The sequence below is a fragment of the Rana temporaria genome, chromosome 13, assembly GCF_905171775.1.
Source record: "Rana temporaria chromosome 13, aRanTem1.1, whole genome shotgun sequence".
Classification (NCBI taxonomy): domain Eukaryota; kingdom Metazoa; phylum Chordata; class Amphibia; order Anura; family Ranidae; genus Rana; species Rana temporaria.
This window is the reverse complement of record NC_053501.1, coordinates 98,514,159-98,540,130: the sequence shown is the minus strand read 5'-3', so window position 1 is coordinate 98,540,130 and position 25,972 is coordinate 98,514,159. Positions and strand designations below refer to the sequence as shown.

Genomic DNA, 25,972 nt, shown 5'->3' with positions numbered 1-25,972 from the left:
CACAGATGGGCACTGATAGGTGGGCACTGGGCATGGATGGGCACTGTGGGGTGGCACTGATGGACACTGGGGTGGCGCTGATGGACACTGGGGTGGCGCTGATGGACACTGGGGTGGCGCTGATGGACACTGGGGTGGCAGCACTGATTTTTGACAGGTTGCCAGTCAGTGCCCATTTGTGGGCACTGACTGGCATCTTTTTTCTAATGCTTTTTTTTTTATATTTTTTTTAGACTTTTTTTTTTTTTTTGCTGGCATTTTTTTTTTTTTTGCCCACCCTGGTGCTCCAGGGTGGGCATCCCTGGTGGTCCAGTGTGGCGATCCGAGGGGGGGCTGCGCTGATAAACAATCAGCGCGAACCCCCCCTGTCAGGAGAGCCGCCGATCGGCTATCCTCTACTCGCGTCTGTCTGTCATCGACGGCTCTTCCTGTTTACATCGTGATCAGCCGTGGTTGGACACGGCTGATCACGTGGTAAAGAGTCTCCGCCGGAGGCTCTTTACCGAGATCGGAGATGCAGGGTGTCAGACTGACACCCCGCATCACCGATCGCCGCGATGCGCGCCCCCACGGGCGCGCGCGGCATGAAATCCTGCAGGACGTTCTAGAACGTCCTGTCAGGATTTCATAACCACTTCCCGGACGTAAATCGGCCATAGGCCGGGTGGGAAGTGGTTAAGGTGGTCGTCCCTAGGTGAGTGTTGGGCTTACCGCGACTTATGCGTAGGCTGCAGATGGCAACACTATTGTCTGCAGCGGACACATTAAAAAAAGCCCACACTGTGGAGCCTTGGGCCGGCGTCCTGGAAGCGCAAGATGTGACCGTACATGGTTGATGGCTCGCTCCTGATACATTAGGAGTCTGGTTTGTCCCTCCTGTGCAATGTAAGTTCGGCCTGCTTCTCCTCCCTATCTGCTGGTCCATCTCTCCCTCTGAACTCCCCTCCTCTTCCTCTCTTGTGGGCATCCACGTGACGTCTGTAGACACATCATCGACGTCACCTTCCCCATCACTAACAGTAGAGATCTCGGAGTAGGCAGCAACAGCGGGCACCAACCTCCTTGGGCTGATCTGAGTACTGTCGTCAGACTGCTGAGTGCCGGCTGTTCCTACCTCCTCTTCCTTATCCAATGCCAAGAATGGCTGCGCATCCGAAATGTCTTCTGATGGATCGGAAAATAATTCCTGTGAAAGGGAGTACAAGGGAGTATGTGAGGCTAATAAAGGAGGCCAAGATGAGGGAGGAGGCCTGGAATATAATGATGGCCAGGTTGAAAGAAGAGGACAGGGTGAGGGAAGAGGCCAGGGTGTGCGAAGTGGCCAGGGTGAGGGGGGAGGCCAGGATAAAAGAGGCGGCCAGGATAATAGAGAACATAAAAGGGGAGGAGGCCAGGACACAACAACAAGCCAGAGAGGAGGAGAGGATAAGAGAAGAGGAGGAGAGGATAAAGGAGGAGGAGAACAGAAAAAAGGAGGAGGCCAAAATTATTGAGGAGGCCAGGATAATAGAGAACAGAAAAAGGGAACAAGCCAGAATAAGGGAGGAGAAAAGAATAAGGGACAAGGCCACAAGAAGGGAGTATGTGAGGATAATGAAGGAGAACAAGACGAGAGAGGAGGCCTATATTAGAATGAAGTGTCTGCTGTTCCCCCCACTCTTCACCCCCATCAGACACTGCTGTTCCCCCCACTATTCACCGCCCATCAGTGTCTGATGGGGGGTGAAGAGTGGGGGGAACTGCAGTGTCTGATGGGGGGTGAGGATTGGAGGGAACAGCAGAGTCTGATGGGGGGTGAAGAGTGGGGGGAACAGCAGAGTCTGATGGGGGGTGAAGAGTGGGGGGAACAGCAGTGTCTGATGGGGGGTGAGGAGTGGGGGGAATAGCAGAGTCTGATGGGGGGGTGAAGAGGGCGGAACAGCAGAAGTAGACAAAGAAGAAGACAAACACAGGTCCGACAAGCCCATAGTACCCTTTCTGCTGCATTTGACAATCCTAATTGGGAGCCCATCACTTCTGCAGCACCTGTACTTCCCCCATTCACTGACCAACCCAGAATTCAGGTGGAAACAGTTGATTTTACATCACTTGATTTTTATTCACTGTTTTTCATGGAAGATCTCTATAGATCTATTGTGGACCAAAGCAATTTGTATGCTGGTCAATTTGCGGGCATATTGGTCCACTGACCCAATTCATCATATGCCGTGTTCTCTGCCTCCATGACCAGGACAGATCTTGCGGTTCTTGCACGTCAATGATAAAGAACTCTGTTGTCCTTGGGGCGACACTGGATTTGATCGACTTTACAAAATTCGGCCCCTCATAGACCACTTCAACCAACGTTTTGCAGCCTTGTTTACTCCCGATCAAGTTGTCTGCGTTGTTGAGTCCCTGATTACGTTTTCTGGCTACTTGTCTATCAAACAGTATCTTCCCAGCAAGCATGCCAGATATGGGGTCAAGATGTATAAGCTCTGTGACAGGGCAACAGGCTATACATCTAATTTTATGTTTTATGAGGGAAGAGATAGTCACATAGAGTCAGAGAACTTCCCAGATTACATAGGGAGCGCTGGTAAGATTGTGTGGGGCTTGGTGTCCCCCTTATTTGGAAAGGGGTACCACTTGTACGTGGACAATTATTACAGAAGCGTGCCACTTTTTAGTCACTTTTTGGATTGTGCAATTGGCATACGTGGCACAGTGCGATGTAATCGCCAGGGCTACCCCCAACAGCTTGTAGAATCCCCGACTTAGACGGGGGAGAGAGCCTGCTTGAAGTGTAATGATTTGTTAGCAGTGAAGTGGAAGGATTCACAGAATGTTTTTGTTCTGTCGTCCCTTCACGCAGATACGACAGTCCAAATTCCTACAGCAGCCGGTGTTTGCTCCCACGATACTTAAAGCCGTGACTCCAGCGCTGTAGGAGGTGATTTCACCACAACAGTTATAAAAAAAGAGCATAAATACCAAAGCATAGGGGTGGATTGGCCCAATGCTTCAGCATATATTTTTTAGGCACAAATTGCATTAAAAAATGTTTTATTTTTACTGTTTTATTGTATGTGCTTGGTACGCCATTCATCTGCACAGATTTCTTTATCTTGACAGCAACAGAGATTGCTCCCACTATACGTAAATCAGCGTTTCCATCGCTGTAGGAGGTGATTTCACCACCACAGTTTTAAAAAAAAATGGTGCATGTATGCCCATCATTAGAAGTGGGTGGATGAAGGACGGCATTCTAATGGTGGGTATACCCACTGATCAATCTCTTTTTTTCGTTCAGCCCACAGACTGCATGAAAAAAAAAAGATTACAATATATGCCCAACAAGGACCAGCGACGTATTTTATTGTTGTTGCTGGACTTTGAGTGGTTATACCAGAATCATACCTGCAGGTTTATGTATCATCTTGGTATCATTCTTTTCAGCCAGCTGTCAGCTTTCATGTAAAAGCAATCCTAATTAGCCTCTAAACTGCTTTTACAAATAGTGGGAGGGAATGTCCCCCCCCCCCCATCGTGTTCCATGGTTTTCTCTGGCTCTCCTGTCCCAACAGGAAACATGAGAATGCAGCCAGCCGGTGGTTCTGCCAGCTGTCCATAGAGCTGATCAGAGACCAGAATGGCTCCAATCATCTCAATGGCCTAAGAAACCGAAAGCTATGAGCATTTCATGACTTAGATTTTGGCGGATATAAACCGCGCCATTGGGAAAGCATTTTTATCACACAGATCTTAGTGTGGTCAGATGCTTTGAGGGTAGAGGAGAGATCTAGGATCTAATAGACCCCATTTAAAAAAAAAAAAAAAAAAGAGTTACTGTCACTACTTATTGCTATCATTGGGGATATTTACATTAAAAAAAATGATAAAAAAAATCAAATAAATGAAAGGAACATTTAAAAAATAAAATAAAAAAGCAAAATAAACAATAATAATAAAAAAAAACACCCCTGTCCCCCATGCTTACACACAAAGGCGAATGCAAGCATTGGTCTGGTGTCACATATAACCAGCAATTGCACCATGAATGTCATGTATCACCGCAAAGGTCAGATCAAGGGCAGTCATTTTAGCAGTAGACCCCCTCTGTAAATCTAAAGTGGTAACCTGTAAAGGCTTTTAAAAATGTATATAGTTTGTCACCACTGCACGTTTGTGCGCAATTTTAAAGCATGTCGTGTTTGGTATCCATGTACTCAGCCTAAGATCATCTTTTTTATTTAATCAAACATTTGGGGAATATAGTGTGTTTTTCCAAAAAAATACGTTTGAAAATCGCTGCGCAAATACTATGTGAAAAAAAATGCAACACCCACCATTTTAATCGGTAGGGCCTTAGCTGGTGTATTGTCCAGTGGTGCTTTTTCAAAGCAATCAGTCTCTAGTTACTTTGGCGCAGTCTGCGCTGAGCAACACGTCTGGGCAAAATCTGCTAGCATCAGCATGCCTGCTAAATCCAGCTTGTTCAACAAGGGGTTAACGCAGCGCCTGCAGAATGCAGTCTGCTTATCAGTTCCTCAGGGGCCAAGCAGATGGGGAGTTGGAGGGTGGAGCCTTGCCCTGGAGGAAACAAACAGGTCCCAGCTAGCAGAAGACACCACAAGGCGGCTAAAGATGGCAGAGGTTAATCGGCCAGCTAATGCCCACATTGCAGTGGTTGCCTAATGTGCAGGAGTGGGCGCTGGTAGATACTGGTATCCGGCTGGAGCTATGTGAGGGCTTGCCTTGGAGGTGATTGATGGAGCGGAACGGCTGTGTTTGCTCTGCCCTGAGTGCCAGATTCCGATGGAGGAGGTAACTGCTTGGGCCCGGTGCGGCCATTGTGGGGAGCTACTTACCAAGCTGGGACCCGTCCAGCAGGAGCCACAGTACTACACTTTAAACCTGCTCACACGACTGTGTGTACCGCAGCCGTGGAGAACCCAGATGGCCGGAGAAGGCCAGGGATCACTCCCTAGAGGCGGAGAGGTGTTGCGGCCTAGCGACCCCTCTGCAAAGATAAAGAACATATGTGGTGAAGAGGAGGCTGCCGCGACCTGTGGCCTGGCGACTGCACGTGCTAGTGTGCAGGAGCCGGATGACATTCCTGAAGAGCCAGCCAGCTCTAAGTCCCTTGCTGTACCCGTTCGGAAGGAGCCCATGCTAGAGGGAGGTGTGCCTCCAGGTGAGCTGGATGAGGTAAGCGAGGGCCAGGTCATAGATTGAGTTTCCCAGAATACTGGAAAAGTTTGGGTCTTTGGAGGGACTATTTGAGTGGTCTTCCCCTGAGGAAAGTTCAGAAGAGGAGGAGTGGGAGACAGGAGGTTCCCATCCTGCAAAGACCCAGTCAGAGTCAGGAGAAGATGTTCAGCCTACAGAATGGACTCCTGTTCCTTGCAGCAGACTCTTTGTAAGCAGACCCTCCACTACCCAGACCAGAGCGCCCACCTACAGAAAGGTGGTAGGATCCTGGGATTTGTGTGCCTTGCTGGGGAAGGGGAAGCCTAAAGAATTACCCAGGTGCTCTCACTTTCCAGAGGGAGATACAGAGAAGGGTTGCTCTGGATTGGGGTACAGATAGAGCATGCGATTTTTTGACTGAAGGCAAGATGAACTCCGAATTGCAGATAAAAACAGGACTAAAATTATTTACTCACACACACTGGTCAGCACACAATGACCGACATGCACTGACCTACACTAACAGAGGACGTCCAGATGTACATAAACTGACCGCTCCATGCTTTAGAGAGATGCACACAGACAGACAACCAAATTAGGAGAGAGTAGATCGCACACACAGATTATAGGATGAGGCCTACTACAAACAACATTAGAAAAAGGATGACTAGCATCCAGTAGGGTAGCTTAGTGTAGTTTAGTGTAGGTCCTGCCCTAGAAGAGTCTACCTTGCCGTGGTGGGCAGGCTTGGAATCTCTTGGTCAAAGATCTTCACTTCTGGCCAATTGATTTTACTAAAGGACTCTTGGTTTAATTAGAGTATATATAGTTGGAAAAGGAAAAAAATGCGTATAGGTCCATAATTATACTTTCATAAACACACAATAAAAATTTGGTATATTTACATTTGAATTGCTTCCTCTTTTATTTAATCCTTTCATGACCCGGGGGTCATTATCACTTGGATGCACAGGCAAAATTTTCAAGGCTGGAAGGGGCTCTATGGCTACTTCTTCCACTTCTGGTGTGTGTAGGGATTAGAACCTTCGAACGGACCGAACGTTCGCGCAAACTTTAGAACCCCATTGAAGTCTATGGGACTTGAACGTTCAAAATCAAAAGTGCTAATTTTAAAGGCTAATATGCAAGTTATTGTCCTAAAACGTGTTTGGGGACCCTGGTCTTGCCCCAGGGAATATGTATCATTGCAAAAAAAGTTTTAAAAACTAACGTTTTTTCGGGAGCAGTGATTTTAATGATGCTTAAAGTGATTTTTTTTGGCGAAAAATTCCTTTAAATATCGTACCTGCTGGGTGTCTATAAAATGCCTGTGAAGTGGCACGTGTTTAGAACTGTCCCTGCACAAAATCCCTGCCTGTGGTATTAATATGAAAACACCAGCAAATGTATTGACGTAGCTTTAGGTGCACACTGTGTAGAGGACACAGTACACCAAGTGAAAATACTTGCAGATCCCTGCCTGTAGTATTATTATGAGAACACCAGCAAATGTTTTGACGTAGCATTAGGTGCACACTGTGCAGAGGACACAGTACAATACGTGAGAATACTTGCTGATCAGTCACTGCCTGTGGTATTAATATGACAACAACAGCAAATGTATTCATGTGGCTTTAGGTGCACACCTATTTACCTGTTACCCTTCCACCCCTTCCACCACCTCTTTTATTCTTTTACCAAGTTCAGCAAATACATCTTTAAAAAGAAGTGTAAAGTGTGGACATTGAACTTTCTCTACTCTCATCCATTACCCTGGACAACGAGGAAATAGAGGTAACATTTTAACAGTCCAACAAAAAGGGTGTGGGGACATATTAGGCAATCCAAGGGGGTATGTAACTTTAAAAAAAAGTTAAGGCAGAAGTAAACTAAGAAGAAAAACTGACTGGTTGGTGTGTAGGCAAGACTGATGAAAGTCAGCTTCATTGGATATCTGATGAAAAAATCCATCGGTCCGTTTTCATCGGATGAACCGATCGTGTGTATGTGGCATTACAATGGTGCTCATTGGTAAGAATTCCCCATAAAGTTAACTAAAAACTCACTGGTGTCATTGGTTACTTATCTGGGAGGCAGATATTTGCTTATTGCTCCCATTGAATCCCCTAACAACCTCCAGGAGAACCTCAGGGTTCCACAAAATCCTGGTTGAGAAACTTAGATGAACCACCCCAAGCTACAAAGCATATGTAGGACCTTTTGTCTACGTTTCAATATCATGATTACTTTCCAGCTTTGGAAACTTTCTCTTCATGGAAAGAATACAGTGGGCTAGATCCACAAAGAAATTACGCCGGCGTATCTATTGATACGCCGCGTAATTTCAAAATTCCCGTGTCGTATCTTTGTTTTGAATCCTCAAAACAAGATACGACGGCTTCTGGGTTAGATCCGACATGTGTACGTCTTCGTACGCCTTCAGATCTAAGATGCAATACTTCGGCGTCCGCTGGGTGGCGTTTTCCCTGTCGGTATGCAAATTAGTGATTTACGATGATCCACAAACGTACGTGCGGCCGTAGTATTTTCTAATGTCGTCTGTAGTCGGCTTTTTTCCGGCGTATAGTTAAAGCTGGTATTTTGCGGCGTATAGATAGAATTGCCATGTTAAGTATGGCCGTCGTTCCCGCGTCGAAATTTTTATTTATTTATTTTTTGCATAAGTCGTCCGTGAATAGGGATGGACGTAACTCACGTCTAAGCGCTTCATTTAAATGAAACCCGCCCCCAACCCGCCCAATTTGAAATCCGCCGCCAAAAATACACTACGCCGCCGTAACTTACAGTGCGAAATCGCTGATGATTCGAAAATGCACCAGGTAAGGTACGGCGGGTAGTGTATGTCTGAAACGCTGCGCTGTTCTACATGTATGTGGATCTGGCCCAGTATCTTTTTTTTTTTGAAAATTTCTGTTTATTAAAGGTTTTTGTATAGGACATACAAACAGAACAAAACACACCTTGACAAGGTACCAAGGTGAACAGTCGGTCAACATGACCGGGAACGTACAAAATACTGTGCCATCGCAGATGGCATACTGTGAAAAAACAAAATACAGTAACAATACCCCCCCCACCCCCCTCCCTCTACTCAGTTCCCGTCCCCCACCGGCCCCAGCCTAAGATCAAGTCATTAATCATATTCTCTTCCGTCACGGCATGCCGCAGACCAAGTCACCAACCCAGCTGATGTACATTTCTCCTCAGCTCACAGACCATTATCGACCAGAATTATGCATCCTACCCCCTACCCCACCGTGTGTTCTGATTCATACCAGGCCCTCCACACCTTCTCGAATTTCCCCACACATCCCCGGGACAGATACGTTGCTTTGTAATATGGTAGCATGGCGTTCACCAAGCCCTTCCAAAACGCTATCTCAGGGGCCTTTGGTTTCCTCCATTTGAGTAGAATGGCTTTTTTCCCATAAAACAGTAAGATACTCAATAGTGTTCTGTGTGCCCTAGAAGGGACCACCTCCTCAACCAGACCCAGTAGGCAGACACTAATGTCCCGCGGGACCGGGACTCCCAGCACCTCTTTAATACATTCCGTGACCTCCGTCCAGAACTGTTGGATTAGGGGACAGCTCCAGAACACATGTTGCGCGTCAGCAGGGGAGAACGTGCACCTCCAACATTCAGCAGGGACAGATGGATATATTGATGCCAACCTGGCCGGAGTATAATAGACCCTATGCAAAAACTTGAATTGAATTAGGCGATCTCTCGCTGCCACTAAGTATTTAAATGGACGATCCCACATTTCATCCCACTCCTCTCCCTGTATGCCCGGGACCTCCACCCCCCATCTCTCTCTGCACTTAAGTAACCCTTTGGGGCTAGCCTTAAATAACTCCTTGTAGGACACTGACAGTGTTTTGGGCAGTTCTTCTGTCGCAAGCAGGTCTTCCAATCTAGAGGGAAAAGATTCAACCCTCCTCAACTCAAACTGGGACTGATATGCATGCCTTAAACTAAGATACCGAAAAAATTGTGAGTTCGGAAGGTCGTGCTTGGCTTTCAGTTGGTCAAATGTTAGCAGTTCACCATCCCGAGTAACATCTCCGAGCAATTTGACCCCCTTGGAAGCCCACCCGGGTGCATCGTCCAGTTTATAAAAATGTTGAAGTTTGGGGTTCATCCACAGAGGTGTAGAAGGGGAGAGCCCCTGGTAGCTCGGAGAGGCCAGCCTCTCCACCTCTTCCCATGCCTTGATCGTAGCTTTCATGGTAAGCGTTAGAGGGAGGTCCCTTCCCGTACCCCTGTGAACTGCTAACCGGAGAGACTCATACGATCCGAGATGAGCAGCCTCAAGCACCGTGGCTGAATCACCCGCGTCGGAGATTAGCCATCTATGGACAAACACCAACTGACCAGCCAAGTAATACTTACGCCAGTCCGGAAGTGCCAACCCCCCTTGACCCCATGGTTCTTGTAGGACCTTCAACCCAACCCTCTGCATTTTAGGAGCCCAGAGAAAAGAGCTAGTGAGACTGTCTAGTTTCCTAAAGAATGACTTCGGTATCCATACCGGAGCATTCCTCAGGAAATATAATATAACCGGGAGTATTTTCATTTTTAGAAGGTTAATCCTGCCAATCAGTGATAAGGGAAGTTTTTGCCAAGCCAGTGCTTTCTGCTTAAAGAACGTCAAGAGTGGCAATAGGTTGAGAGTCATGTAATCCATCACGTTTGCTGTGACCTTCACCCCCAAGTATGTTATTTGTGTGACCCACTGAAGTGGGAGATCTGGGTTTGCTTTCACCCTGGCCCCTTCATCAATAGGCAGTATAGACGACTTCCCCCAGTTAACTTTCAGGCCGGAATATGTGGTGAACTGATCCATAATGCCCAAAGCTGTATTTAACGACTCTACGGGATCCCTCAGGAACAGAAGAAGGTCATCGGCATATAGTGCCAAGCCCTCATCAATAGTCCCCACCCTGATGGCCTTCACTTCCTCCGATGCCCTTAGGGCCACTGCCAGGGGCTCCATCATAAGAGCAAACAGAAAGGGCGATAGTGGGCACCCCTGTCTGGTCCCCCTCCCGATCGTGAAGAACTCAGAGATAGACCCACCCATACGAATAGCCGTCCTAGGGGCACTATAAAGTAGCTTGATCCACTGCCTATACGATGGACCAAAACCCATCTGCTCCAGGACTGTGTGCATAAAATGCCAATCCACGGAGTCGAAAGCTTTCTCTATATCAATAGAAACTATTATCCAACAGGACGCGTCCAAATTGGGGAGCTGTAGATGTGTAAACAGCCTCCTCAGGTTTGTATCCGTAGACTTACCCGGCATAAAACCTGTCTGGTCCACATCCACTAAAGAAGATATAACCGGGGCAAGCCGTTTGGCTAATATTTTTGTCAGAATTTTGAGATCCATATTAAGGAGGGCAATGGGCCTGTAGGACGAACATTCCAGTAGGTCTTTACCGGGCTTGGGCAACAGGATAATATATGCATCAAGCATAGATGCAGGCAGTATCTTCTGCTCCAAGCAATAGGTAAACAAAGTCGTCAGTCTAGGAGCTAATTGTTCCGCATACAGTTTATAAAAATCTGCCGGGAAGCCGTCCGGCCCCGGCGCTTTGTTAGGTGGGAAATCAAAAATTGCTGCCTCTACCTCCTTCCTAGTAATGTTGGCGTCCAATGACAAGCAGTCTTCTTCAGTAAGTCTGGATAGAGTCAGAGTACCAAGCAGTTCTGTCAGAGCCTCATGGTTGTAGGGAGGGATGGGGGCATAAAGGGCGGAGAAATATTTCTGAAACTCAGTCAACACATCCGTCGGGTCTCTCACCAGGTCCCCTGTTGACCCCCTTACAACTGATATATGCTCTATATGATTTTGGTCTGCTACCAATCTGGCAAGCAATTTGCCGTTTTTGTCTCCCTCAGAAAATAAAGAATTTGCCCTGTGCTTAGCTTCAGTGTGTGCCAGGTCATTGAAGTGTATGGAAAGTTTGCGTCTAGCCTCCAACAGAGCAGTATACGTGCCATTAGACTTGTCCGTGGCATGAGCAGAGTCACATTCACGCTCCCTGTCCTGTAGCCTTAGAACTTCAGCGTTTTGGTCTACTCTAACTGCTTTGATAGCCTTAATAGCCTCTCCCCGAATTACCGCTTTAAATGCATCCCAGATCACTGGTGGATCGGCCGATTCCACATTAAGGGTCCAGTAGTTGTCTAATGATTCTAACAATTGTGTGGAAACCTGCTCTTCTTGCAACCAACCCGGGGACAACCTCCAGCTCCTTGCCCCCCCAGCTGCTGGCAGTAGCAAGGAAACAGCAAGTGGATTGTGATCTGATATCCCACCAGCCAAATATTCTGCCCCCCTCACATAAGACATCATAGCCTGGTTCCCAAATGCTAAATCAATCCTAGTCGAGGAGCGATGAGTCTGGGAAAGATGAGAGTAACATACCGTGTTCGGATAATTAGCACGCCATATCTCCGTCAACCCCGCCATGGTTACCCATGCCAACAGGTCCTGGGACCCACTCCGCCCGGGGTTGGAGGAATCTAGTTCCCCTAATGTAGCATTAAAGTCCCCCAAAACCAGGAGTGGCAGGTGGGCATGTGGTGCTAACTTCACATATAGGTCATACAGTAACTGCACATTAAAGGGAGGTGGTACATATACCGTTACAATTAGCATTTTGCGATTTCCTATATCTAGAACCACTGCCGCGTATCGTCCCCCCGAGTCAGTTATCACCTGATGGATCGTGCATGGAAGCGTCTTACTAATGAGTATAGACACCCCCCTGGCAAACGTGGAGTACGTGGCATGAAATGCCTTTTGGATCCAATGCTTGCGTAGCGCCAGAATTCTACTTCCCTCCAGGTGAGTTTCTTGCAGGAGGACCATATGCGGCTTGACTGACTTCAGATACTGGAACATTGAGGCCCTCTTAAATTTACTATTTAGTCCTCTGATGTTCCAGGACACTACTTTGAACACATTAGCCATAATCTAGTTTGTCAAATAATCCCCAGGTACATCTGAGATATACCCCAGCTATCAATAAGAGGCAGCATGCCATAAACTGAGCAGAGGCCCACAGTAGTGGAGGACCGAGAACTGAGTAGTTATCAACAAACCCCGAGAACAGCCCCCCACCCCCCCTCCCCATTCCAACCCCCCTACCCCCCCTGCTATTATACCAGAGCCAGACAAAAAAATTGAAAATAAAAACAAAAATTAGACCAAGAAGCAAAACGGCTTAAAAAAAAACCCTTCATCTGGTATGCAGCTTCAACCCAAAAACAGTTGAACACCTAAATAAAAATGTTTAGATGTTTCAGAGAGGTCCTCCGAACGGTCACTTGTCCAGCAACAAAAAATTCCAAAGAAAACTAAAAAGAAGAAAAAACTACTTTAGTTCCAGAGAGCTCCGTCAGAGCAGGGTAAGTGTGGAGCCACACACTCAGCACTGGAGGCTTCAGGTGGAAAGGAACAGTGTCACAGCTCCATCTAGTGGCTTCAGGTTGACATACCCTCAAAAATATAAGCTCACAGAATTATTTAACTTTACAGTCCCCTTGAGCTATTTGTCCCCTTGGTGTAATTTTAGAGATAGCGTATGAAAAGTCAAAAATAAAACATTCCAAAATATTAGGGGCATCAGTGATGGCGAAAGTCAAGCCTAGGATGGAGAATGCCAAACATGCCCGCTAGCATCAGGCAGCTAGGGAATAAAAAATAACAAAAAACTGCACTGCATGACAACATGGGCACAATGGGGAACGAACCACTGTAAATAAAGGAAAAACCCCCCTGAGGCAACGCAAGTGCAACCAGGCCCATCTTCCATCAGAAAGGAAAAATAATATATACGGTGACTATAAACCTGTCAGCCAGCCATAACTCCAGATAGCTTATGAACAAAAGCAATACTCATCGTGCATCAAATCTTTCTCAGGGGTTCCTATCCAGCCATTCACACGCAGCACGTGGGTGATCGAAAAACTTCACTGTTCCTTGATGTTGAACCCGCAGTTTGCTAGGATAAAGCATGCTGTACTGAATATTATTTTCTCTCAATCTTTTCCTAACATCATTAAAGGAACGCCGTCTTCTCTGCGTCTCAGCCGAAAAGTCAGGGAAAAGCATTACCTTGGCATTTTCATATTTCAGGTCTTGGGCCTTCCTGGAGGCAGTCAGGATCATATCCCTATCTCTGTAGTTCAAAAATCTCACCAGGAAGGGACGTGGGTATTCCCCCGGTGGCCTCCTCCCCATCGGCACCCTGTGCGCCCGTTCAACCACGTACGTTGGTGGTCTCTCACCCAGGTTCAGGAGTTGCTTAAAGAAATTTTCAGCAAACGTGGTAGATTGCGGACCTTCTGCCCCTTCGGGCAGTCCCACCACGCGAACATTATTGCGCCTTTGCCTGTCCTCAGCGTCATCTGCGCGGTCCTGTAGGAGTCTCACCACGGCCTGCAACTCAGTTAGCTGATTCCCCTGGGATTGTGTCTCATCCTCCACAGTGGAGATTCTCCCTTCCGCCTCCGTCAGTCTCCCTCTGATTTTATCCAAATCATGCCTGATTAAAGTGCATTCTGTGGCAAGGTGGTCAATGCTCACCATGACCGCGGCCTTGCTGGCGTTAATAGCCTCCAGGATCGGTCTAGTAATCGCCTCCTGGGCTGGGTCCTGAACCGGAGGAGTAGGCTGTGGGTCATCCGGCCGGATGATTAGTTCAGGAGCTTCCATCAGGGCCTTTTTACACCCGGGCTTCCTGGCACTTCCAGCAGCAGTAGGAGGATTCAAGATGGCGGCGGCCGAGGCCTCGTCCGCGCCACGTGCAGAGCGGGTCTGACGCTGGCTCTTAGGGGTCTGATGGCCGTGTTTCGCCTCCCCCCTTCTCATGTCCGGATGCTCCCCCACTAGGATCAGGGGTATAGTCCCCGAAATCGCGGCCCTAAACGCTCCAAAATCGGATGGAAAGGCAGGAGTAATGCGGAGCTCTCTCAGAGCACGTCTTGCCTTGCTCACATCCGGACACGCCCCCTCTGGCCCAGTATCTTTGACTTCAAAAATAAAATTGTGAATTACTGTACAGTGGTAAAAGTCATGTGCCAACAATATTTTGTTGCCATTTTCTCAGTCTAGGTGTCTGATCCTAGGAAAAGTGAAAGCATTTTGCCTATCCAAAAACTTGAGATGCGTTAATGCAGAATAAAGCATACTATACTACCAGTTGTACTTAGTCATTGTTGGAATAAATCAATGGATTTATATTTTAAATATCTGTAACATTCAAGAACAGTTTAAAAAATCAACACCTTTTTAAGTCAAAATTCGATTTTCAATTTTTTTTTTAATGGGAAGTATAAACTGATCAGCAGTACTTGCCACTCATACCTTTAGTAAATCAGAACCATACAGAACATTTTTTGATAAACTAACAATAACGAAATACCTGCAAACAGCAATAAAATATCAGCTAAGCAAACTAAAAAAGGTACAAAAGGGGCACATACTGTATAGACACTTATTTACAAATCAGACCCCACATGCAAGGAAAGATTCTCCAATGACCAGGACAACAAGTGTATGTAGGATCCTCCAGATCAGGAAATATACACATTCACAGGTTTCAATAGTGTTCTTTGTTCTTGTGCTCATATCCTCTCATGTAAAACCATAGGTGGGTATATAGGAGATCTTCTTCCTTAGATCCTTAAAAAATAAAGTCATAAGAAGAACAGCAATAAATACGAGGATTACCATTGAGATGATAAGTAAATGTGTTTAGTCAGTTAAAAAAAAATGACCAAGACTTTGGAAAAAGTGCGTGTCCACCTTTCTAGCAGTTAAAGCTCTGCTCTGGGCATAGCGGTTAACTATTGGAACACTAGAATCACCGGCTTGAACCCCAGTCAGGACAAAATGCAAGTTCTCCCTAAGCTTGTGTGGGATTCTTCCAGGTACTCCGGTTTTCTCCAACACTACAAAGACATGCTGATCGGTTAGTCGGCTCCTCCTTAGCTTATGTATACATGTGGGTTACAGACCTTAGATTGGAAAATTCTCTGGGCCAGATTCACGTACCTGGGCGCATCTTTGTGCGGGCGTAGCGTATCCTATTTACGCTACGCCACCGCAACTTAGACAGGCAAGTGCAGTATTCACAAAGCACTTGCTCCGTAAGTTGCGGCGGTGTAGCGTAAATTGACCGGCGTAAGCCCGCCTAATTCAAAGAAGGCTGGTAGGGGGCATGTTGTATGGAAATAAATCGTGGCCCCCACGTAAATGAGACACCTAACGAACGGCGCATGCATGCTTAGTATCACGTCGTATTTTCTCCCTAAGTTGCACCGGCTCAATGCTTAGTCGACGTGAACGTAACCTACGCCCATCCCCATTCACGTACGCCCATCCCCATTCACGTACGACTTACGCAAACGACGTAAAATACGACGTTGTTCCGACGTCAATACCTTAACATGACTTACCCCTGCTTTATGAGGGGTAAAGTTACGCCGGACCGACGTTTTACGTAAACGACGTAGCTAAATCCGACGGGTGCCAATCCAAGCAGGCTTTGTATTCATTAAAAGAATACATTGCTCACAATACTTCACAGGGTAAATCCATTCACTGATCTCCCACTACTATACATCCTGCTGTTTGCCTTTGAGGTCCCAGGCACCCAAGAGGAACAGGTGAATCTGGGACATAGGACAGGGGGGTGGTTGTATTACTATTGAATTTGAATACATTTATTAGATGCATTTTGGTGGACAATTCCCATAGAATGTAACCCAAAAGTGGCATAGGTTTGGTTAAAGGGTTATTAAAAGGAAAAAAAATTCTCCTTTAAAATAACAAACATGTTATACTTACCTCCACTGTGCTGTTAGTTTTGTCTTTTGGGGTCCCTCGGCGGCTGTCTCTGGTCCTCCCCGCAAGAACTGACCAGTCATACGAGAGCTCGCATGGTGGTATGTAATTGTGGGTGCGCTCCCGTGATACAGCGAGCGGCTATAGCCACTCGCTGTATCACTTGGCCCCGCCCCTTGGCGCGCCGCGTTACTGGATGTGATTGACAGCAGCGCCAGCCAATGGCTGCGCTGCTCTCAATCCATATGCTCTAGCCAATCAGCGGCCAGGCTGAGTGGTGAACACCCAACTCCATACCCACAGTTGATCCAGAGGAAGGCAAACATTGATTAGTTTGCGCAAAAGTTATTGCGTCTACAAACTATGGGATAGATTTAGCGTTTTAACACTAGGGGGCGATCAAGGGGTTAAGTGTATTCTAACATTAGGGGGGGTGGGCTGCCAGGAACATGACAAAGATCACTGGGAACAGTAGATCTCTGTCATGTCACTAGGCAGAATGGGGAAACGCCTTTACATAGGCAGTTCCCCATTCTGCCTCTCCTCACCGCGATCGCGGGTCGCCACCAGACATCGAGCGCGTGGGGCACACTGCCGCTGCCCGCTATACTCCTTGCACAGAACGACGTACAGGTATGTTGATTCGCGCAGAAGAGCCAACCTGCCGCAGTATATCTGCGTGAGCTGGTGCAGTTCAATGAGCATTTTAGAAACTGATGAACATTTTGGCCATAGACCTTGCAGTGCCAGGAAGGGGACACAATGGACATCTTGGAGAAATTATAAATATGACATATTTAAAAAGTGGTGGTGGTGGGGGGACAGGAAAGGGTAAGAACCCAAAATTTCTCTTGTGATAGGTTTACCAATTACTGTAAAAATAAGTGAAAAAAGATTGGTTACTATAATCCAGGGGTCTCCATTGTGGCTTGAGGACTGGATGTAGCCTTTTGCTAGCCTTTATCCGGGCCCTTGGGGTATTATTCCTCCCAATGATATGAAGCACTATTCCTCCCACTGACACCAACAATGGGCCACTATTTTTTTCTCTGATAGCAATGATGGGGCACTATGCACACAACAAAAAAAACAAAAATGCCCTTGGGACTTTTCAAAAAGCACACCAAGTAAAATGTATAAATGATTTATTTAACAAACATTTAAAAACAATTGATACAGAAAATAAACCACATATTAAATGTCGACATATAAATCAATATTGCATTTTTGTCATAGACCTTCCCATGAGATCTGATTATCAGTAGTCTAGGATGACTGTGCTAGATCTCGAGTCGCGCTTCTTCAGGAGAAGCACAGATAGATGCCGACGATGGAAGACTCCTGGCCTACTAGCTGGTATGAATGACTCTTTTTGAAAATCAAAAAGTGTATAAATGAGTATACAAACAGATGGGTATGATACACTATACTTATAAAAAGGATTTCCAAAAATTGTAATGAACTGTCCGTAAGAATTAACGGATGAATGCATGCACTGCCAATCATGCCACATAGTTAATCTCACCCCTGGAAGCTGTGGAAGGGCGGGAAAATGGAGCCAGTGGGAAACCGCAAAACCTGGATCCGGAGCGGAAGACGTTTGTCCCAAACTAGGAGGGATTACACCCTGTGAGGGAGACACACAAACAGCCTGCCATACACTGGTAACAGTTGTGTTTGTTCGTTACAATTTTTGGAAATCTTTTTTATCCGCATCTATCTGTACTTCTCCTGAAGAAGCGGGACTCCTCTCGCGAAATGCGTCGAGACCTAGCACAGTCATCTGCATGACACAATCAGATCTCATGGAAAGGTCTATAAAACATTTTTTTTGATTTATTTGTCGACATTTAATATGTGGTTTATTTTCTGTATCAATTGTTGTTTTTAAATGTTTGTTAAATAAATCATTTATACTTTTTACTTGAGGTGTGCTTTTTAACCACTTCAATACACGGCATTTCCCCCCCCTTCCTGCCCAGACCAATTTTTAGTTTTCAGCGCTGTTGCACTTTGAATGACAATTGCGCTGTGTAACGGTCACACCGTTTACGATTTCCATTCCATCAACTACGACAGCTTATCCGACAATCCACAATCCAGCAGACAGGACCCATTGGATTTTCCTCAGAAACGAGACAACACACAGCTCTGTTCCTGGTTCCAAACAAATGAATCTTTTAATGGTAAAACTCAGGTTTTTATACAGTTCACAACCAAAAAGCATGTTACAGGGACAATGAAACTCTCCACCCCCAAAACATCACACAATGGGGCTTCATACACATTCTTTTAGATAATGACATTCCGATGAGTTGATTATCCCCCAGACGTCCTGACTCCGACAATAAGCGATTCACCTGCATAATACACATTCCTATGTCAGACGTTCTGTCTCCGACAATAAGCTATTCACACCTGATCATCAATAGGCTTTTCACACCATACAGTGTCAATTAACACCTCAAAGTTAGACATCTGACCTTTACAGACTTAATTAGTACAATAGACACAAAACAGTATTAGCATCACACAATGGACAATGGAATATCTATGTCTATTGACCTGTTCATAAGGAACAACTTGTAATATTCTAAGATATCCTGCAAAACATGAATTATCATTTCTCAGCCATCCTAATGACAAAAGGGGCATAGACCCAAGAGTCATTAGTGATGCTGGCACAGGAGTACCCCACATCCTTCAAAGGTCTCTGGGTGTCACGGGCCATTCCGTTACATGCGGTCATGCAATACTGTACCCAAATGAACGTTTTTTTCCCCACAAATAGAGCTTTCTTTTGGTGGTATTTGATCATCTCTGCAGTTTTTATTTTTTGTGTTATAAACAAAAGAAGAGCAACAATTTTGAAAAAAACACAATATTTTTTACTTTTTGATTTAATAAATATTATAATTATTATTTTTTTAAACATTTTTTTCCTCAGTTTAGGCCGCATTAAGCGTATATTGATTGATTTGCGCAAAAGTTATAGCGTCTACAAAATAGGGGATAGATTTATGGCATTTTTTTTTTTTTACTAGTAATAGCAGCGATCTGCGATTTTTTTATTGTGACCGTGACATTGCGGCGGACATAACGGACACTTTTGACACGTTTTTGGGACCATTCACATTTATACAGTGATTAGTGCTATAAATTACTGTATAAATGTGACTGGCAGGGAAGGGGTTAACACAAGGGGGCGAGCAAGGGGTAATATGTTCCCTAGGGAGTGATTCTAACTGTAGGGGGCGGGGACTCAAAAGGGAAGGAGACCGATCGGTGTTCCTCTGTACTGCGAACACACATTGGTCTCCTCTCCTCTGACAGGACGTGGATCTGTGTGTTTACACACACAGATCCACGGTGCTGCTGTGATCGTGGGCCATCGCGGTTGCCCGGTGGGCATTGTGGCCGCCGGGCACGCGCGCCGGGTCCCGAGCGATGCGGCGTGCGCGTGCCCCCTAGACGACCGGGAAGCAAGGACGTCATATGATGTCCACCCGGAGGGAGAGAAGGTTCCTGACGATGTCATATTACTATGGCCCAGTAAGGAAGTGGTTGAAAGTCCCAAGGGCATTTTTGTTTTTTTTGTTGTATGCTTACTATTGGGGACTGAGCATTACTGCCACCCATCTTGGCCTAACTTGACGTTATCTGTAAAATAATGGAGTACTACTCTTTCTCCTACTAACTACCAATCCAGAGACCATTTTTATTCACACTGATGCTGGGCCTGGGACATTTTCTACCGTCGCTGGCCACAATCCAGCCCCCCTAAAGTCTAAAGGACAGTAAACTTGCCCTTTGAAAAGCTTGGATACCCCTACCATAATCGTTATTTCTTGGTGAAGCTGAAGCTGTTCAATGATTCTTAGTATTCACACACATACACAGCTATAGATCTTACTCTCTATAAACATACAAAATTACAGATTTTATAATTGCATCTGATGCCGCGTACGCACAACCGTTTTTAATGTCATGGAAAAAAACAACGTTTTTCTTAACGTGATTCTTGTCAAGCCTGCCTTGCATACACACGATCGTGAAAAAAAAATGCTCGAGCAAAGCGTGGTGACGTACAACACGTACGACGGCACTATAAAGGGGAAGTTCCATTCGGATGGCGCCACCCTTTGGGCTGCTTTTGCTGATTTATAAAGTTTGGTGAGATACGATTTGCGCTTTTCACTCTCCATGCTTTTCAGTCTGTTACAGCGTGATGAATGTGCTATCTCCATTACAAACGCTAGTTTTACCAGAACGAGCGCTCCCGTCTCATAACTTGCTTCTAAGCATGCGCGTTTTTTTTCCGTCGTTAAAGCCTACACATGACCATTTTTTAATGACCATGTGAAAAAATTGCATTTTTCTTGTCATGAAAAACGGTCGTATGAACGCGGCATAACATTTTTATACAATTGTAGGTGGCGAAGGTGCATTTTTGGGTATTCTATTACTCACCTACTATAAGCATTTTGGGTATGTTACTACCCCGTCCAAACATTGGATTCTCAGATTTTTTGCATCAAGTATATTATATCCCGGAGCACACTCAAATGTCACCTGATCCAAATGTGAAACGTATATTTTCTTTGTTTTATCCTCTTCAAACATAAACTTCAAACGAATGTTGTTTGCTAGCATGGTGGAGGTGGTTACAGTACAAGGTGCTGTAAATGAGTAAATAAGATCATTAAAAAAAGAATATACCTAATCAAGATGGGATTGTATTATACACCACTAATACCAATGTTGTATTATTCACGCTTATATACTTTATTTGTGTTGTTATTTTGTATTAAGACTATTTTGTTACTGTGGTCCATGTGGACCAGCTTCCTGACATAAATAAAAACCACTTCCATACCGGACCTATTCTGGCACTCCTCTCCTACTTGAAAAAATCATTTTTTTTGCTAGAAAATTTCTCAGAATTCCCAAACATTATATATGTTTTTTTTTTGTTTTTTTTTAGCAGACACCCTAGACCAGTGATGGCACACCTTGGCACCCCGGATGTTTGAGTAAATAGATACCCAACATGCCACGCTTTAAAATTACGCACACTTGTAAAATGGCGCCAGACTTTGGTACTTAGAAATCTCCATAGGTGTCGCATTAAGATTTTTTTACAGGTTACCAGTTTAGAGTTATAGAGGAGGTCTAGTGCTAGGATTATCGCTCTAACGCACGTGGCGATACCTCCTATGTGTGGTTTGAACAGCGTTTACATATGCAGGTGCGACTTACGTGTGCCTTCGCTCAGTGACGGGGGCGCATTTAAAAAATATATATATTTTTATTTTATTTTACTTACATTTTTTTTCACACTTTGTCTTTAAATGTATTTCTTTTTTATCACTTTTATTCCTATTACAAGGCGGGAGTGGTGCTAAGAAGTGTTATGTTTGGGAGCAGGACTGTTTCCTATCATTACGCCTGAATCTGCTACTCTTCTATCTTTCTCAGCTTTACTTTCCTCACCACAAGTTTACTGTTTTTACCCGGCTGGGTAATAAAAAGCACTGCAAAGAGCACCTGTCTGGACATTGCTTTTACTTCTACTAGATGTACTATACATCAATTACCCCTAGGTAAAGAGGTAACACGCCGCCCAAAAATCCAGCAGCTCCTCCGGGGGTAGTGCTACACCTGGAAACAGTGGCAGTGCGTCTGTAGCACTACCCCCGGAGGAGCTTTTAGTTAAATTTCGGGTCTGTACTCTGCCTATCAACCACTGGGCGACTTGGGTTGTTGTAGAGTGAAGGCTGAACACGGAAGAAGATCCCTCCTTGGCTGAGCGGTCCGCTCTGACAACGGTAGGCCCAGGCTTTCTGGCCTAGACACGCCACAAGCAGGCCCCAACGCAGGCTCCCTGCTTGATAGAAGGAGACGTCCCAAGAGAGCGAAAGCCCACCTTTCCTTTCTTTTTAACCACTTGCCGTCGCCGCACCGTCATAATACGTCCACAAGGTGGCTCTCCTAGGCGAGAGCACGTAATATGACGTCCTGCCTATTAGCCGCCACTAGGGGCGCACGCGCGCCCCCGACTCCCGTGCGTGTGCCCGGCGGGCGCGATCGCCGCCGGGCACACGTGATCGCTCGGTACAGAGCGGGGAACGGGAGCTGTGTGTGTAAACACACAGCTCTCGTTCCTGTCAGCAGGGGAAATGCTGATTTTCTGTTCATACAATGTATGAACAGAAGATCAGTGTTTCCCCTAGTGAGGCCACCCCCCCCCCACAGTAAGAACACACCCAGGCATACTTAACCCCTTCCCCGCCCCCTAGTGTTAACCCCTTCACTGCCAGTGGCATTTTTATAGTAATCTAATGCATTTTTATAGCACTGATCGCTATAAAAATGCCAATGGTCCCAAAAATGTGTCAAAAATGTCCGAAGTGTCCGCCATAATGTCGCAATACCGAAAAAAAAATCGCTGATCGCCGCCATTACTAGTAAAAAAAAATATTAATAAAAATGCCATAAAAATACCCCCTATTTTGTAAACGCTATAACTTTTGCGCAAACCAATCAATAAACGCTTATTGCGATTTTTTTTTACGAAAAATATGTAGAAGAATACGTATCGGCCTAAACTGAGGGAAAAAACTGTTTTTTTATATATTTTTGGGGGATATTTATTACAGCAAAAAGTAAAAAATATTCATTTTTTTCAAAATTGTCGTTCTATTTTTGTTTATAGCGCAAAAAATAAAAAACGCAGAGGTGATCAAATACCACCAAAAGAAAGCTCTATTTGTGGGAAAAAAAGGACGCCAATTTTGTTTGGGAGCCACGTCGCACGACCGCGCAATTGTCTGTTAAAGCGACGCAGTCCCGAATCGCAAAAAGTACTCTGGTCTTTGGGCAGCAATATGGTCCGGGGGGTAAGTGGTTAAAAGCTTTCCCAGCAGGCTGTGCGATGATGCATTGCACTCTGGTAGCACAGCTGCACTGTGGGCTTTGTAGTCTGTTTAACACCCCAGGCAATGGAGTCTTTGTCTCCCTGTACTACAAGTTCCAGAATGCATTGCCCAAAAACAATAAAACCAAACAAGTTGATGTAATATCACAGCTGAACACAGGAGGGAGCTGAGTTCCTTCTCAATACAACTGTAGTCTATAGCCATGCTGCAAAGTGGCACCTTGCTACACGTCCATAAGGGGCGCACAGGCGCCGCCCCCTCTCTCCTGCCACCCCTCTTGCATGAATCTATCTATGGTTGCCGCTTCTGCCCCCTGTTCAGGTGCCTGGCCCCTTTTTGGGCACCAGGAGCATGAATTACAGCGGAGGGGTATTTTTTTTGAATCACCTGATTAGAGCCATAGGCTCTAATAGGCGTCAAAACAGGTGAACAGCGGGCGCCATGCTGGGCGCTCGCAGTTCACTCAGCTGTGTGTTTGGAAAGCCAAAAAATATTCGCTTTCCTAACACTGAACCGCCTCTCCGACAATCAGGTGCTCAGGTCTGTTACCTGTCACCTGATTGGCGGAAACGACAGGCGCTGTGATTGGACGCCTACCAGGCTTCCAATCATAGCAGAGGACGGGAAAAGACATCGAGGAGCACGGAGGACACCGCTGCCATGACCTGCTGCCCCACCGAGACACGGTAAAAATATTTTGAGCACCAGCTGCCATTTCTGGACAATCCCCTTGGAAGCTGGAAATCACTGTGGTAGGCTCCTTTATTACAGTATTAGCCCCTAGCTTTTGGGTCCCAAGCCAGCAACTACCCTGTTGCTTAATTAACCCCCGGAGGGCACCATTTAGAGAACACTTTGTATTCTGTCAATGCAAGGCGATCACTGATTTGTCAAGGTGGAGATCATGACATCACCAGCCTGCCTCTCTACTTTGTCCAATCAGATAATGCTGTGCATTTTAAAAAAAAATGCAGTGTCCTCTGAATGGTTCTCATGCAAAGTGAATGATCTCCTGTGTTCACTAAGCAGCAGGGCAGCCTCTTGGCACAGGACCCGGAAGCTAGTGATCACTGAAGTAGAGGTGACTACTACCGTGATTTCCATCTTCCACAGGGATTTTCCAGGTATGGCACATACATTATTCACATTGGTCTAAGATGAACCAATGTACCTAGAAAAAAAGGGTAGAGACTCAAGCTGGGATGTCATTAAAGCTCATGTGCGTTTAAAGGCAGGTGTCCCAATACATTTGGTAATATAGTGTACATCTGAATCATCCAAAATGGAGAAGGCTACAGGCCATTTATATTAATGCTAAGTGGAGAGTGGAGATGTGCATTTCTCAGCTAAACGATTCCAGAGAGAGGAGATTCCAGCAGTGGCATCACTAGGGGGTGCTACTGGGGCTATAGCCCCGAACTTGGGGCCCATATCCCAGAGTCTCTAGAGCAGGGTTCAGCAACCAGCGGCCTGCCACCGATGAATGCGGGAACCCGGCCTGCGGACATTTTCGCCGCTGTCCTCTTCATTGGACAGTGGCAAGCGGCCAGTATCACAGGGCTGGATGGGGACGGGTACTGCTTTACATTAAACAGCAGGTGATTGGTTGCTAGAATCGCCTAGCAACCAATCACCACTTTATTTTTGATTGAAGGTCCATTCAGCATATGTCATTGCAGTAGATATAGATATCAGGGTGAATTTCTTTGCACATATTTAAAGTAAATCGGTTTTTATTTTATTTCATTGGTTCTGGGTTGCATTGGCACTTTATTGAAATTTAAAGGTTTCAAACTATTTTTTTTATACTTTTTGCACATATTTTATTTATTTTTTTAGCACGGTATTGATTATATTGATTTCGAGTTTTACATATACTATGATATCGTATCTGCTGCTGATCCAAACTAATTAGATCCCACATCTGGATTTTTTACACATTAATAGCTGGATTCAGGTAGGGGCGCGCAACGTTAGGCAGGCGTAGCGTATCGCATTTACACTACGCCGCCGTAAGTTAGATAGGCAAGTGCTGTATTCACAAAGCACTTGCCTCCTAAGTTACGGCGGCGTAGCGTAAATTGGCCGGCGTAAGCGCGCCTAATTCAAATGAGGATGTGGGGGGCGTGTTTTATGTATATTAACTGTGACCCGACGTGATTGACGTTTTTTACGAACGGCGCATGCGCCGTCCGTGTACATATCCCAGTGTGCATTGCTCCAAAGTACGCCGCAAGGACGTATTGGTTTCAACGTGAATGTAAATTACGGATTCACGGACGACTTACACAAACAACGTAAAATTTTCAAATTTTGAGGCGGGAACGACGGCCATACTTAACATTACTAGTCCAGCTTTTTGATGGAATAACTTTACGCCTGAAAACGCCTTACGTAAACGGCTTATCTTTACTGCGATGGGCAAGCGTACGTTCGTGAATAGACGTATCTAGGCATTCACATATTCTACGCCAAACTCAACGGAAGCGCCACCTAGTGGCCAGCCTAAATATTGCACCCTAAGATACGACGGCGCAGGCTGTCGTATCTTAGCTAGGTTTAAGGCTGCATTCACACCTAGGCGTATTGTCGCCTGTAGCGCGACGCTATTGCAGCCTGCAATACGCTGGAGGGGTGATTTTACATTGTCGGCTATGGAGATGGTTCACATCTCCACGCCGAACGCCGAAACGCCTGAAGCTCAAAACAAGTCCTGGACCTTTTTTCAGGCGGCTTTCGGCGTTCGGCCATAGCCGACAATGTTGATCACCCCTCCTGTGTATGTTACCGCGGCGTATTTTACAGCGTTTTTTCGCAGCAAATCGCGGGACAAAATACCGCAATTTGTCGCGACAAATCACTGTAAAATACGCTGCGTTCAGGTGTGAATGCAGCCTTAGTGTATCTCAGTTTGAGAATACACTTAAACTTAGGACGGCGCAGATTCCGAGTTAGGTCGGCGTATCTACTGATA

General features: G+C 45.7%; 1 protein-coding gene across 6 annotated transcripts in view; it reads right to left on the bottom strand.

The window, feature by feature from the left end:
* Positions 1 to 14,517: 14,517 nt before the first annotated feature.
* Positions 14,518 to 25,972, bottom strand: part of LOC120921125 (complement factor H-related protein 5-like) — a 90,051-nt gene continuing 78,596 nt past the window's right edge. For 4 of the 6 annotated variants that reach the window (XM_040333799.1, XM_040333794.1, XM_040333798.1 and 1 more), the window contains 2 exons: positions 20,531 to 20,739; positions 14,518 to 14,896 (listed from right to left, as the gene is read on the bottom strand). In XM_040333799.1, coding sequence (XP_040189733.1) covers positions 20,534 to 20,739 — 206 coding nt within the window. In that variant the 3' untranslated portion in view covers positions 14,518 to 14,896; positions 20,531 to 20,533. Of the gene's footprint in view, positions 14,897 to 18,372; positions 18,421 to 20,528; positions 20,740 to 25,972 lie in introns of those variants that run through there. The other 2 variants (XM_040333796.1, XM_040333795.1) reach the window with 2 other exon arrangements.